The following is a 12,013-nucleotide window of genomic DNA, read 5'->3' on the forward strand; positions in this document are numbered from 1 at the left end:
AATAAATAAATAAATAAATAAATAAATAAAATTAATAATGGAAGAAATTGAGGACACTGTCAAATAACAATGTTTCTTAGGAGTATTTGTCAAAGTGGTTTTATAAGCAAAATGCTGTATCTTCAAGGTATAATTTCTATGCTATTAAATCTATTTTAAAACATTGAAAAAGTAACTTTCCAAATTCACATTACAAAGATCATAACAAAACTTGTCAAGAATAGACAATATATGTTTTTCTACTTTCAACCAGATTAGTTGTTACAGTTTTATCAAAGAAATACCAGATCCCTCAAAATGTGAGGCCCTATAAAATACTGTGATTTATAATTACTTAATTTGAAAACTGTGCACAGACTTTCACTTTCAGAATTGGCAGACTAGGTTATTCAAATGGTTCAGACCAAGTTTTTCTGTTCAAAGACATTGGAAAGTGTAGTAAGTTGAATAGTGTCCCTCCTAAATTCATGAACTCCTAGAACTTCGGAATGTGAACTTATTTGGAAATAGGGTCTTTGCATACGTAATTAATCTGGTAAATTCATGCTCGATTAGCGTGGGCCCTACATCAAATCACTTGGGATTCTTATAAGAAGAGGAAGGGATACACAGACACAGAGACACATAGAGTGAAGTGAAGGCAGAGGTAGAGACTGGAGTTCTGCTACCACAGCCCAGGAGCACCAGAAGCCACTAAGAACTGGAAGTTACAAAGAAGGGTTCTCCTCTAGAGCCTTAGGAGGGAGTGTGGTCCTGTTCATGCCTTTGTTTCAGATTTTTGGCTTCCAAAACTGTGGGAAAATAAATTCCTGTTGTTTTAAGCCACCGAGTTTATAATAATTTTTATAGCAATTTGTCCTAGAAAACAAATGTAGATTTTGGTTTCAGAAGTGAGATGCTGCTGTTAACAGATATCTAAAAATGTGTTGGTAGAAATATAAATGTTAATGTGCTTCTGGGAAGGTCTCAGAAATAAATGGACATGTTATTGGATGCAAATTTGAAAATATGCTTAGAGTCAGGATAATGACTACCTTTAGGTAGGCAAGATGGGGTTTGACAGGCTTCTTTGGTGTTGGTGTGGATAGGGTTTATAAGGGTATTTGCTTCATGATTATCATTTTTAAAAAATTATTATTATTACTTTCCTGGAGTTTTGTTCTTATTACCCAGGCTGGAGTAGTGGTGCCATCTTGGCTCACTGCAACCTTTACTTCCTAGGTTCAAGCAATTCTCCTGCCTCAGCCTCCTGAGTAGCTGGGATTACAGGTGCATGCCCTTCCACCTGTGTAATTTTTGTGTTTTTAATAGAGATGGGGTTTCATCATGTTAGTCAGGCTGGTCTTAAACTCCTGACCTCAGGTGATCCACCCATCTCAGCCTCCCAAAGTGTTGGGATTACAGGCTTGAGCCACTGTGCTCAGCTGATGATGATTATTTGATCTGTACATTTACTTACTTGTTTTTCATTTTTTTCTCTGTTATATTTTCCAATAAATTTTAAAAAACTGTGTTGTGTAGGTTTAGAACAATGTTAATGACTTTGCTTATGAGTTGTCACTTAGAGATCTGATTGATTTAAAAGAGCAGAAGGTATTACTATGCATTTTTGTTTGTTTGAAAGCTTCACCACCTTTTGAGTTGATGGCATGAAACCTCCTGTTCCTAACTAACCTTATTTGTCTGTCTAACATATAATATTGTACGCTTTATGATGTTGCTCTACTGATGCTGTCTTTGCCCATCTGTTTTGCTTTCTTGGGACTTGCCCCTGTGAAAAATAGCTCCTAAGCCTGCCATTCATATGCATTGAAACATGAGTAAATACCCCAGCTTGTCTAAAAGAGCTGTCTAATAAACAGCTATTGTGACAAAAATTGAAGTACTCACTTCCCACTTTTGTTTTTTCTCCATGCAGAACAAATACTGATGCCATCTCACAGCATTGTGTTCATTTAAAAACAAGTTATATTACAACATGGATGAGACATGGAAACATTATGCTAAGTGAAAGAAACCAGACACTTAAGACTACAAATTTTTTATTCCATTTATATGAAATGTCTAGAAAAGGCAAATTCCTCAAGACAGAAAATAGATTAGTGGTTACCAAGATCTACATGTAGGGGAAATGAGGAGTATCTGCTAATGGATATGGGGTTTCTTTTGAGGTTGATTAAAGTGTTCTGGAATTAGATAGTGGTGATGGCTGTACAACTTTTTTTATATACGAAAAACTACTGAATTGTATACCACAAAAGGGTAAATTTTATGATATGTGAATTATATCTCAATAAAGCTGTTATAAAAACTCAGCCCTGAGCCAAGCACCTTAAAAAAAAAAGCCAATCTTGTTATGTCTAGAGAGATGACTTACTGCCTAGGGCACAAAGGTCAAATGAAAATTTAGTTTTCATGGTACTCTTTTATGCATTTAAAATTTTTATACCATGGGTACATATTATCTATAAAAATTAATTAACTTAAAACATTTTTAAATATCCATTTGTTAAATACGTGGAAATTTTTTGCTCACGTAATACCAAAGTCAATCCATGTTATCTAAATATTGAAGAAAATTATGTAGTCAGTATTTTAACTTAATTTGAAAAGGAATTATTAATGAACTCTTTATTAGAAAATATTGAAATGATTTTAGAAGTTGCCAGCCATCCAGAGTTGCAGTTGAGAATTCTGATTCCTATTTCTTTGTAAATATCCTGACTTTTCTTTGTGGGAGTATTTAGGAACTTCTTAAAGTTCAGAAATGTCAGCATAATGTTTTCTTACTTTATCAATATTGTTTTCTCTTGGGTATCTCTGAAAATATTAACTACAGCAAGATAAAATGAGCCATTCTCCATAACAAAGGATTTATGATGCCTTTAAGTAATCATAGTGACAGCTATTTGGCTAACTGCTTACTTCTGTAGTTTTGTTTTATTTTCTAGAGACAGGGTCTCATTTTGTCATCCAGTCTGGAATGAAGTGGTACCATTGTAGCTCACTGCAGCATCAAACTCCTGGGCTCAAGTCATCTTCTCACCTCAGCCTCCTGAGATTTCAGGTGTGCATCAACATGCCCAGCTAATTAATTTTTTATTTTTATTTTTGGTAGACACAGGTTATTGCTATGTTGCCCAGGATTGCTGCCATACTTTTGGATTGCCAGGTTAGCTCTGCAAGGTAAGAAGGAATTCCTCTGGATAATGTAGGAGTCTTTTAATGTGTATCAGTCAAAGTACAGTGTAGTAGAAACAAAAATCACTCTGTTTTTGAGCAGAAAAAAATTTAGTGATAGAGTTAGATATAAACTCAATAGAAGGCCTGGAGAAGTTAGGAAGCTGCTTCCTGAATTTTGGCTCTAAGGCTTCACAACTGTATTTGAAATCCAGATGTCAAGAAGCTGATACTGTTACTGTTTTTGTGGCTGCCAATACCATAACCAGCTAACAGCCACAACACTCATATCTAGACACTGAAAAAAGTTAACTGGTCACTCTGTATTGGAACTCAGGCCTATTGGAGTTTGTTTGTCCACATCTACAACTGCAGCAAGCTTGCTATTACTTCCCTTCTACTCTCTCAATGTCACAGGTTCCATTTGTATTACCTCACCAGCTGGAAACCTCTATGGCCAGCAGCAAGGCAACTTTGCTTTAATTTTGCTTATGCCTGCTGGGCTTACTCTGCCCATTTGGCCTGGCAGACTGCACTCAGCTTGTGCTACTGGCTCAGATCCCATGCCCATCGAGGGTGAGCCAGGCACAGAGTGGTGAGAGGTATGTGAGTGAGTGCAGGGTCTGGCCACTGCGCACAGCCAGGCATACCAACTGCTGCATGTGGGGCGGGCAGCTCCAGGTGCAGGCACAGGCACCATCTCTCTGTGAGGCTATAGCTGGACCAGGCGTACTGCAAGTGGTTTCTGCTGTAGGCACCAGCATCTGGGCATGGAGAATGCAATGGTGCTCCAAAACTCAGAGATGCCAGTAATCCCAGAGGCCCAAGCAGTTGGGAGGGAACATTATAGATCTCTCATTCCCACCATCCATGGCATGGTGAGCCAGCCAGGAAAAGTGTTACTGCCATTTGGTGAGTTCCGAATTCTTGTCCCACATCCAGGAAGAATGAGGTTATGTGGACAACTGGAGGGTAAGCAAAGCAGAGAAGAGCTTTATGGAGAGACAGAACAGCTCTTAGTGAAGAGGAGACCCACAACGGGTAACTCCCATCCTCAGGCAGATAGTTCTGAGATCTGGCTGAGTCTGGGGTTTTTATGGGCTCAGAATGTAGAAAGTGCATGCTGATAGGTCTATGGTTGGGTCCAGAAAAAGCACCATCTGATTGTCTGAAAGACATCAAGGATGTTCTCACTCCTAGCTGTAGACTCTACCTGGAACTGGCAGCCTGGCCCCTAGGCTTCAGGCCATCCCTGGCTTGAAGGTTGGGCCTCCCTGGGGGCCCACCCTTTCCCACCTGGGAACCTGTCTGCCTCCTGCCACCATCAAAACCTTGAAATCCCATCTTATTGGTGGAATCTAAATCATATCTATATTCCTAGTTTTAAGTGAATCTGAGAAGTGTACTTTTTATTCTAACAGGATCTGTAATACAGAGGAAGAGGTGAGAATGAAAGTCGCCTGCTATTGGACAATATCCAGCCTAATTTTATGCTTTGTCTACTCAGCAGCCATATCTACCCTTCTACACATGAACCTCCCCACAACAACAATAGCAATAAAACCGCTACCACCAAATGTAAGGTAACTCTTCCTAATATAAATAATAACATCATCTCCTTCTAGATCAGAATTTGTCCTTGCCTCTTGGAACGTACTGGGCTCTGATTCCATTTATAGGGATGTAGTAAGGGGATGCAAAGAGATGGACATGAGGAGAATTAGCATCCCTTTGCAAAGTAATGAACTCAGGTGAGTCCATTCATGACAGTGTCTTCAACAAGGCAGGTAGCTTCATCAAGACAGAAGGTTTTAATTCTACTGAAAAAATGAGGCTCTGAGATTGAGGCTTCATTTTCAATTCTTAAGGTACCAATCTATACCAGTAAATATCGTAAATTCTTATAAAGCTGCCTAAAATCTGCAACTTGTGTATTCAGATTTATCAATTACTAATCAAGTAAGAATATTATCACTGCATGTCTTGGATTATTAATGATAGATAAATTATTAATATTAATGATATCAGCCCTATGATGACATGAGATTAAATTAATGTATAGCAGTAATTTTCATTAGAGGGGCGAGTAGTGGTGGTGCCATTGTTGGTGGTGATTTTACTCCTCAAGGGATATTTGGCAATGTACAGACACATTTTGGGTTGTCACAATTTGGGTTAGGGAGAGCTGTTAGTGGCATCTAGCAGATAGAGTCCAGAGGTACTGAGATATCCTACAGTGCACAGGACAGCCTTCCTCACCCTTTTGCCACAGGGTCAAAAAGTTGTCTGGCCCTTCAATAGTGACAAAGATAAGAAATCACAGAAGCTCTCTGTGTGTTGGAGCAAGTTTTGAGTCAAGAAGTTAAAGCCAGCTGGATGTGGTGGCTCATACCTGTACCCCAGCACTTTGAGAGGCTGAGGCAGAAGGATCACTTGAGCTCAGGAGTTCAAGCCCAGCCTAGTGAATGTAGCAAGATGCCATATCAAATTTAAAAATTAAATAAAGTTCAAACCCTGTGCTTGTCATCATTGTTCTCTAATTTTTCAAAGGCTGCCAAAACTGCCACCTCAGCCCACCCACCCCAGCCCATTTATTTCTTATTTCCATTTTAGTGTTCTGTCATAACAAACAATTGCTAATAGGTCTTATGTTCACAGGCCCCTTATTTCAGGTGATGACATATGATAATTCAAGTAAGTCTATTACCACTGCATGTCTTGGACTACCAATATCTTATTTTCCACTGGTAATCAAGACATTATTGCCTTTAAATCCAAACTGGGTCAAATAATAAATATCAAATTCCCAGTGTTAAAGTTTTCTTTATATTTTGAACATCTTTATATACCAACTACTGTATCAGACTAAATTAGTACAGCAAATAAAAAACACTGTATATATTTGATGCTGAAAAAAATTTGGTATGTACAAAATCATTTGAAAGACTACAGGAGTGAAAGTCAGGGATTCAAGGACATTTTCAGTTTTAAGATCATATAACTCTAGCTGTGATCTAGAGGTCAGAAAATTAGTGTAACTGTCGCTGCAAACCCTCGCTACAACTGCTCTTCCACCTGGTCCTTATACCTTTGAATGAAGCTAATGAATATGGATTCTATTCTCATAGATGATAGAGCTTATTTTGCTGCTGTTACAGCTACACAAAGATGGCCTCTGCCTCCCTTCCATTTTCTAAATATCAAGATGCCCATGGGAGACCTAATACATCTGAATTAAGTAATTGTTTAAAGTTTTAAAAAATTTAGTTTCTCCAATGTTATTAGTCTATTTAAATATTTAATGATTTTTGGTGGTCTCTGTATATATTTTTGTGTTCATAGTATACAATATGTGGTGTTGGTGGCCAGAATTGATATACTTGGTCCAAATAAGTAGCCCTGTTGACCTGGCAGAGAATCAATGCAAGTTTTCATTATAGGTATACTGGTTCTGATGGTTGTATGTTTGTAGGATTAATGAGGAAGTTGGTGGTATAGTGAGGGTACATGTGAATAGGTTCTTCTCTATGATTTATGAGTATTTTCTATGCTGGATCTTCCTATTTCAGCTGTTAAGACAGTTGAAAGTCAGTGGGGTTACTATCAGTTTCCTTCCTATAAACCTAGTTCCCATTCTGGTAATCTCTAAAGTTAGACTTCCTCCTTAGTAGAGCTGTACTCTAAGTTTTATTCAAGAGAGAAACACTGTTTTAGCTCCTCTGACAACAGAATTATTATGTGGATCTTTTCCTTCTAATGAATTATCCAGCTTACTGTCCAAGTGTCAGCCCTTCTCACAACCCTCATTGTCTCTTACTTAAGTGTTATGCAGATACTTTATTGGAAAAACTCGCTTTAGTGATTCTTCTCTTTGATGATTTATCACCTGGATGAATTTATTAGCTCTTTAGTCTGTTGAATTTTGTTGGCAATTTGGACCTACTTTCAGAACCGTCAAAATTCGTCTATAGCCCTCAAAAGTCTGCTGGTGACATTCCTCTTAGGTTTATAGCAATGCTATGGTTTTATGGATTCATTTCTATTTGTATGTTTTTTCTGTGATTTCTGCGTATTTTGGGGAGGGTAGTGAGGTAATTCACATGTTCAATTAAATTAGTTCAATTAGTTGTAAATTAGTACTACTATCCTTAGATTTATAGGAAACTAAATTTTACTTTCTTGACTTCTTTTTTTTTTTTTTTTTTTTTTTTTTAGTTGAGATGGGGTTTCACCATGTTGGCCAGGATGGTCTCGATCTCTTGACCTCGTGATCCGCCCGCCTCAGCCTCTCAAAGTGCTGGGATTACAGGCTTGAGCCACCATGCCTGGCCATTTCTTGGCTTCTTAAAAAATTAATCAGGATCTGCAGTTTCTCTCTCAGCAAAATAAGACAATTCAACTTTTTCTTCATTTCTCTTATTTTATTTTCCCCAAGCACTCCTTCTCTTTACCCCCACCTCTTGGATTTGGTTATAGTCATTCATAATTATGACCCCTCTAGTTTGCATATCATTGCTTAATAAAATTGTGTTAAATTCCACAATCTCAGTATCAACAATAATTCAGAATTAATTATAACTGTTATTTTCTTTTTCTCTTTTATAATTTTTTCATTGCACGTCCTCTAATTTCTTGGATTTAAAATATTTTTTTTATTAGAGTAATTTTGGAGATACTGCAGATGCTATCTGCTTCTCAAGATGGGTTATTAATATTATTTCCAGATTCTGGGTGAAGAATTGGAGGCTCAATGTTGACTTTTTTAAGGTAACACAAATTCATTGGCAAAGCCTAGACTCAGATTCAGATCTCCAGACTCTAAGTTTTTTTATCTTTTGTATACATATGTATTTGTTTTCATTATAGTAAGTGTCCACAACAAGCTGTTTATTTCACTGTCTTTTTTTTTTTTGGAGTAGTTTGAAAGACCATTTCTAAATATAAATCTTCTGCTTTTTATAATTCCTGCAGATGCTTTTACAGTCATATTTAGCTTGCTTAGTTAGAATTGTGGACATTAAGAGTGAGTATCATTTGGCAAAATCTTACATTGAAGCTGTTAGTGGTTGCTGTTATTTGGAAGTAATTATGATTATAACATATGATTATTCTTCTTCGTGTAGTCATGCACAAATACCTTGAATTTGAATACCTGATAATTAGAATAAAAAGGGAAACATGATGGATTACATAATACAAATATTCCAGTAAGAAGATGGCAGAGCATTAGGAGACTCAAAATTTTCTGAGTTAAGGCAGGGCGTGGTGGCTGACACCTGTAATCCCAGCACTTTGGGAGGCTGAGGTAGGCTGAGGTGGGCAGATCACCTGAGGTCAGGAGTTGAAGACAAGCCTGATCAACATGGCAAAACCCCGTCTCTACTAAATATACAAAAAAGAAAATCAGCTGGGCATGGTGGCTCGTGCCTGTAATCCCAGCTACTCAGGAGGCTGAGGCGGGAGAATTGCCTGAACCCAGGAGGCAGAGGTTGCGGTGAGCCGAGATCGCGCCATTGCACTCCAGCCTGGGTAACATGAGTGAAACNAAAAAAAAAAAAAAAAAGCTGAGTTAAAAATGCCAACAGTAATTTATCATGCATGTCTTAAAGACGTTCAGATGAATATTATTGGAGATGTCATTATAGCCAGTTCATAACTAATAAAGACACATTCTTTATGTGACATAAAATATAATTTCCTTTATGAATATGAGTGCAAAAATCAACAAAATACTAGCAAACTGAATCTAGCAACTATAAAAAGGTTTATACATCATGACTAAGTAGAATTTATAGCAGAAATGCAAGGTTGATTCAACAAATAAAAATCAAGCAACGTTAACAATAGACCATATAGAAAAAATAAACTACAAAAATCACGCAGTCATCTCAAAAGACACAGAGTATTTAACAAAATTCAAAGCTCTTTCATGATAAAAACAATAGGCAAACTAGGAACAAAAAGAAAAGTTCCTCCACCTGAAAAAGGAAGGAATTTGCTGTAACAAATCAGACTGATTGCAGGCTAGTCTTCCTTTGCATAGAGGTATATCTTTGTAGCTTCACCCTAGCCTCTGATTGGATGCTTTTTGCATCAATGTTTGCACAGGAGCGTGACCTCGTAACTTCACTTCAGTCTGTGGTTGGCTGCTTTCTGCAAACAATCAGACTGATTGCGGGTTACCGCTTAATTTACGCGAGATGAGTATGAAGTGGCCAATGGGAAGCTTCTAGAGGGTATTTGGACCCAAGCAGATTCTGTGTTCGGGCCTTGAGCTGCTGCTCATATCGCTCCCACACAGAGCATACCTTCATTTTCAATAAATCCCTGCTTTTGTTCTTTTGTTGTTTCATTCTTTTTTTTACTTTGCTGGGCGTTTTGTCCGATTTATTCAAAACGCCAAGAGCCTCGACAACTTTCAATCATGACTCTATACCGGTGACAATATCATTTAGTTATTGGTAGTGGCTTAAGGTAGCAAACGTCCCTTTGTGGTAAGTTTACTCCGAGAAAATCCTTAAAAAACAAATCAGAACAAAAACTGGCGTCCCAGGGATTTGGATTCAGGAGCAGAATTAGGCGCGGAGAAGGCGGAGCCTTAGGGGTTTGTGGGCGGAGCTGCACAAGGTTTGGCAGGGATCTCTGCTCCCGCTTGGCACTACGCGGCTTCTCTCGGCTCCCAGTCAGCTTCCACTCGTCTCTGTTCGGCTCCTGCTCCGGAAGGGTGCGCGGGAGCGAGTCCTGCGCATGCGCGCTCAACTCCTACTGCTCAGGGCTGCATTTAGCTTCTTGTTTTCACTTCCTTCTCCTCAGAGCCGTATCCGGGTCGCTGCTTTCTCTATTGTTTGGGGCAGGCGGCCTCGCGCTGTGCAATTTCTGGGTCTTTTGTTGCTCTTGGTGCAGGCTAATAAAGTTTTTCTTTCTTTAATTTTTTTCTTCTAGTTTTAACGGGAGAAATTAACTCTCCAGAGCCGCCGGGGATTGGCCGCGCTGCCTGGGCCGGAGAGCTTCTCCGGCCGGGAAGCGCCTTAGGAAGGGGCTCGAGCGACCAGGGCCTGGCGTGGCCTGGGGGTGGGCGGGGGGCTTAGGGGACGGCGGGGCTACTCTTGGGAGCACCCTTGTCCCGCTGGCGGCGCGCCGGTTTTAAATAGCATCTTTCGGACCTGTCTCCGCGGCCCCAGTCCCCGACCTCGGCGCTGCCTGGGCTCCAGCAGCCTCTCCCTAAGTCTCCAAACGACCACCTCACGGATTCCTTAGTAAGTGTGTCCGAGGCCTCTGCGGCGAGAGGGATCCATTTCAGCCATTCTAGAAGTTAGGGCCGCGGGGAGCAGGGCAGGGGTGGGAGAGCCCTGCGGGAAAGGTGGACGCTTGGTGGACGCTCCCTCTACACTGTCCGCGGGAATGAACCCTCTTCTTTTATTCCCTGGATTTTGCGTTTTTTTATTGATTGTTACAATGTGTAAGTGGAGGATTAAGAGGAGGGTGCAGAAACATCTGGAAAAGATGCCCAAGGGGGTCGGCTTCGATTTTAGCTGGTCTCTTTTGGCGTTGGCATCATCAGGGCTGGAACTGCCTCTGAAACTGCCCATGGAGCTGTCCAGCCCTCCCCAGCCCACTTCTGCACCCCACTTCTGACCCCTTTTGCTGATAATTAGGCAAAAATTCCTTGCGTGAGGTCATCTTTATGTTCTCTTAGCACCACAGCTCTCCCCTGTGTTTGGTGTGATTATGAATGACAATGTAATTTTTTTTCTCTTAACAGTGGATCGCAGCTCCAAGAGGAGGCAGGTGAAGCCTTTGGCAGCTTCTCTGCTGGAAGCTCTCGATTATGATAGTTCAGATGACAGTGATTTTAAAGTTGGAGATGCCTCAGGTAAATATTTCCTTCTGTCTTCCCCTTTCCCAGCTTTGTGGAGTTGGGTTTGTTTTTAGACATTTCTTTTTTTAATCGGTTTTGATTAAAATGCCAATTTTAAGTGAAAGCACATGAACTTCATTTATTTTGACCATTTGATTTCCCATTTGCCTTTAGATCCTGTCACTAGACCTATCATTGCTTCTGTTTTCCTCAGAGATAATTAGCAGTCAGGGGAAGAACTTTTTCCAAAGATGTAAAAGGATTTTCTCTATTTTACACATTAAAATATGTTTATGTTACAGAGGAAAAAACTGAAAGATATCCTGAAGTAGAAAAGTATCCTGAGAGGTGTGTGGACCATGAATAGTTCTTGAGCAGGGTTCTTCTGTTTTCAGTTCACTTGGCATTCTCTGAGGGGAATTTTGCTTTTTTGTTTATTAGCGCTTTTACTAGAATAAAATTGACCAGAGTAAGAGTTGCACTTTATAGTAGGCGATGGACCTTGTGGATTGGGCTTTTCAGAAATCTCTGAAGTTTATGTCATGCATCCTTGCTCTCTATATTTAGTAATTTTAAAAACTTTTTTTAAAGGTCTTATAATCACATTGTACTAAATTGGAAAACAGAAAAATATGGTTTTCCTTTGTATCTTCTGTTTGATGCACCTGATGCGTGTAATATATACAGTTTCAGTTGAAGGAATCTGAGAAACATAAGAATTTTTATTTAAGTATTTTATGGGGAAAAATACTGATATTAATAAAAATTATTTGTAATTCCACTTATTTCAAAAATTTAAAGTGACATGAAAATTTAAATAAAGTGATAAAAGCCTTTCCAATTTCATCTCTTCATTAGTTTTTAAATATCTTTCCAGAGAGTCTGCTGTACTTAGTCACATCTCTCCTTCCTCTGGTTTTCCCTTCTCCTTTTCCTGCTAGGGATGGTAGGAAGGGATGAATTAAATTGTGTTGT

At 39.2% G+C, this 12,013-nt stretch overlaps 1 protein-coding gene and 1 long non-coding RNA gene across 7 annotated transcripts in view; both read left to right on the forward strand.

Annotated features, from left to right (window-relative positions):
• The first annotated feature begins 914 nt into the window (after positions 1-914).
• LOC119470672 lies at positions 915-7,356 on the forward strand. Its single transcript, XR_005199612.1, has 4 exons — positions 915-925; positions 3,119-3,186; positions 4,602-4,763; positions 6,309-7,356. It is a non-coding gene; the product is annotated as an uncharacterized LOC119470672 (long non-coding RNA).
• Positions 7,357-9,946: 2,590 nt separating this feature from the next.
• PHF14 (PHD finger protein 14) overlaps positions 9,947-12,013 on the forward strand; it is a 200,860-nt gene continuing 198,793 nt past the window's right edge. For 4 of the 6 annotated variants that reach the window (XR_005199610.1, XM_037737312.1, XM_037737315.1 and 1 more), the window contains exons 1-2: positions 9,947-10,436; positions 10,943-11,053. Coding sequence is in view for 4 of the 6 variants with exons in the window: in XM_037737312.1 (XP_037593240.1) it covers position 10,436; positions 10,943-11,053 (112 nt within the window). In the remaining 2 variants the exon portion in view is untranslated. The remainder of the gene's footprint in view (positions 10,437-10,942; positions 11,054-12,013) is intronic. The other 2 variants (XR_005199611.1, XM_037737313.1) reach the window with 1 other exon arrangement.

This window comes from Cebus imitator, unplaced genomic scaffold (genome assembly GCF_001604975.1).
Source record: "Cebus imitator isolate Cc_AM_T3 unplaced genomic scaffold, Cebus_imitator-1.0 Scaffold37, whole genome shotgun sequence".
Taxonomy (NCBI): Eukaryota; Metazoa; Chordata; class Mammalia; order Primates; family Cebidae; genus Cebus; species Cebus imitator.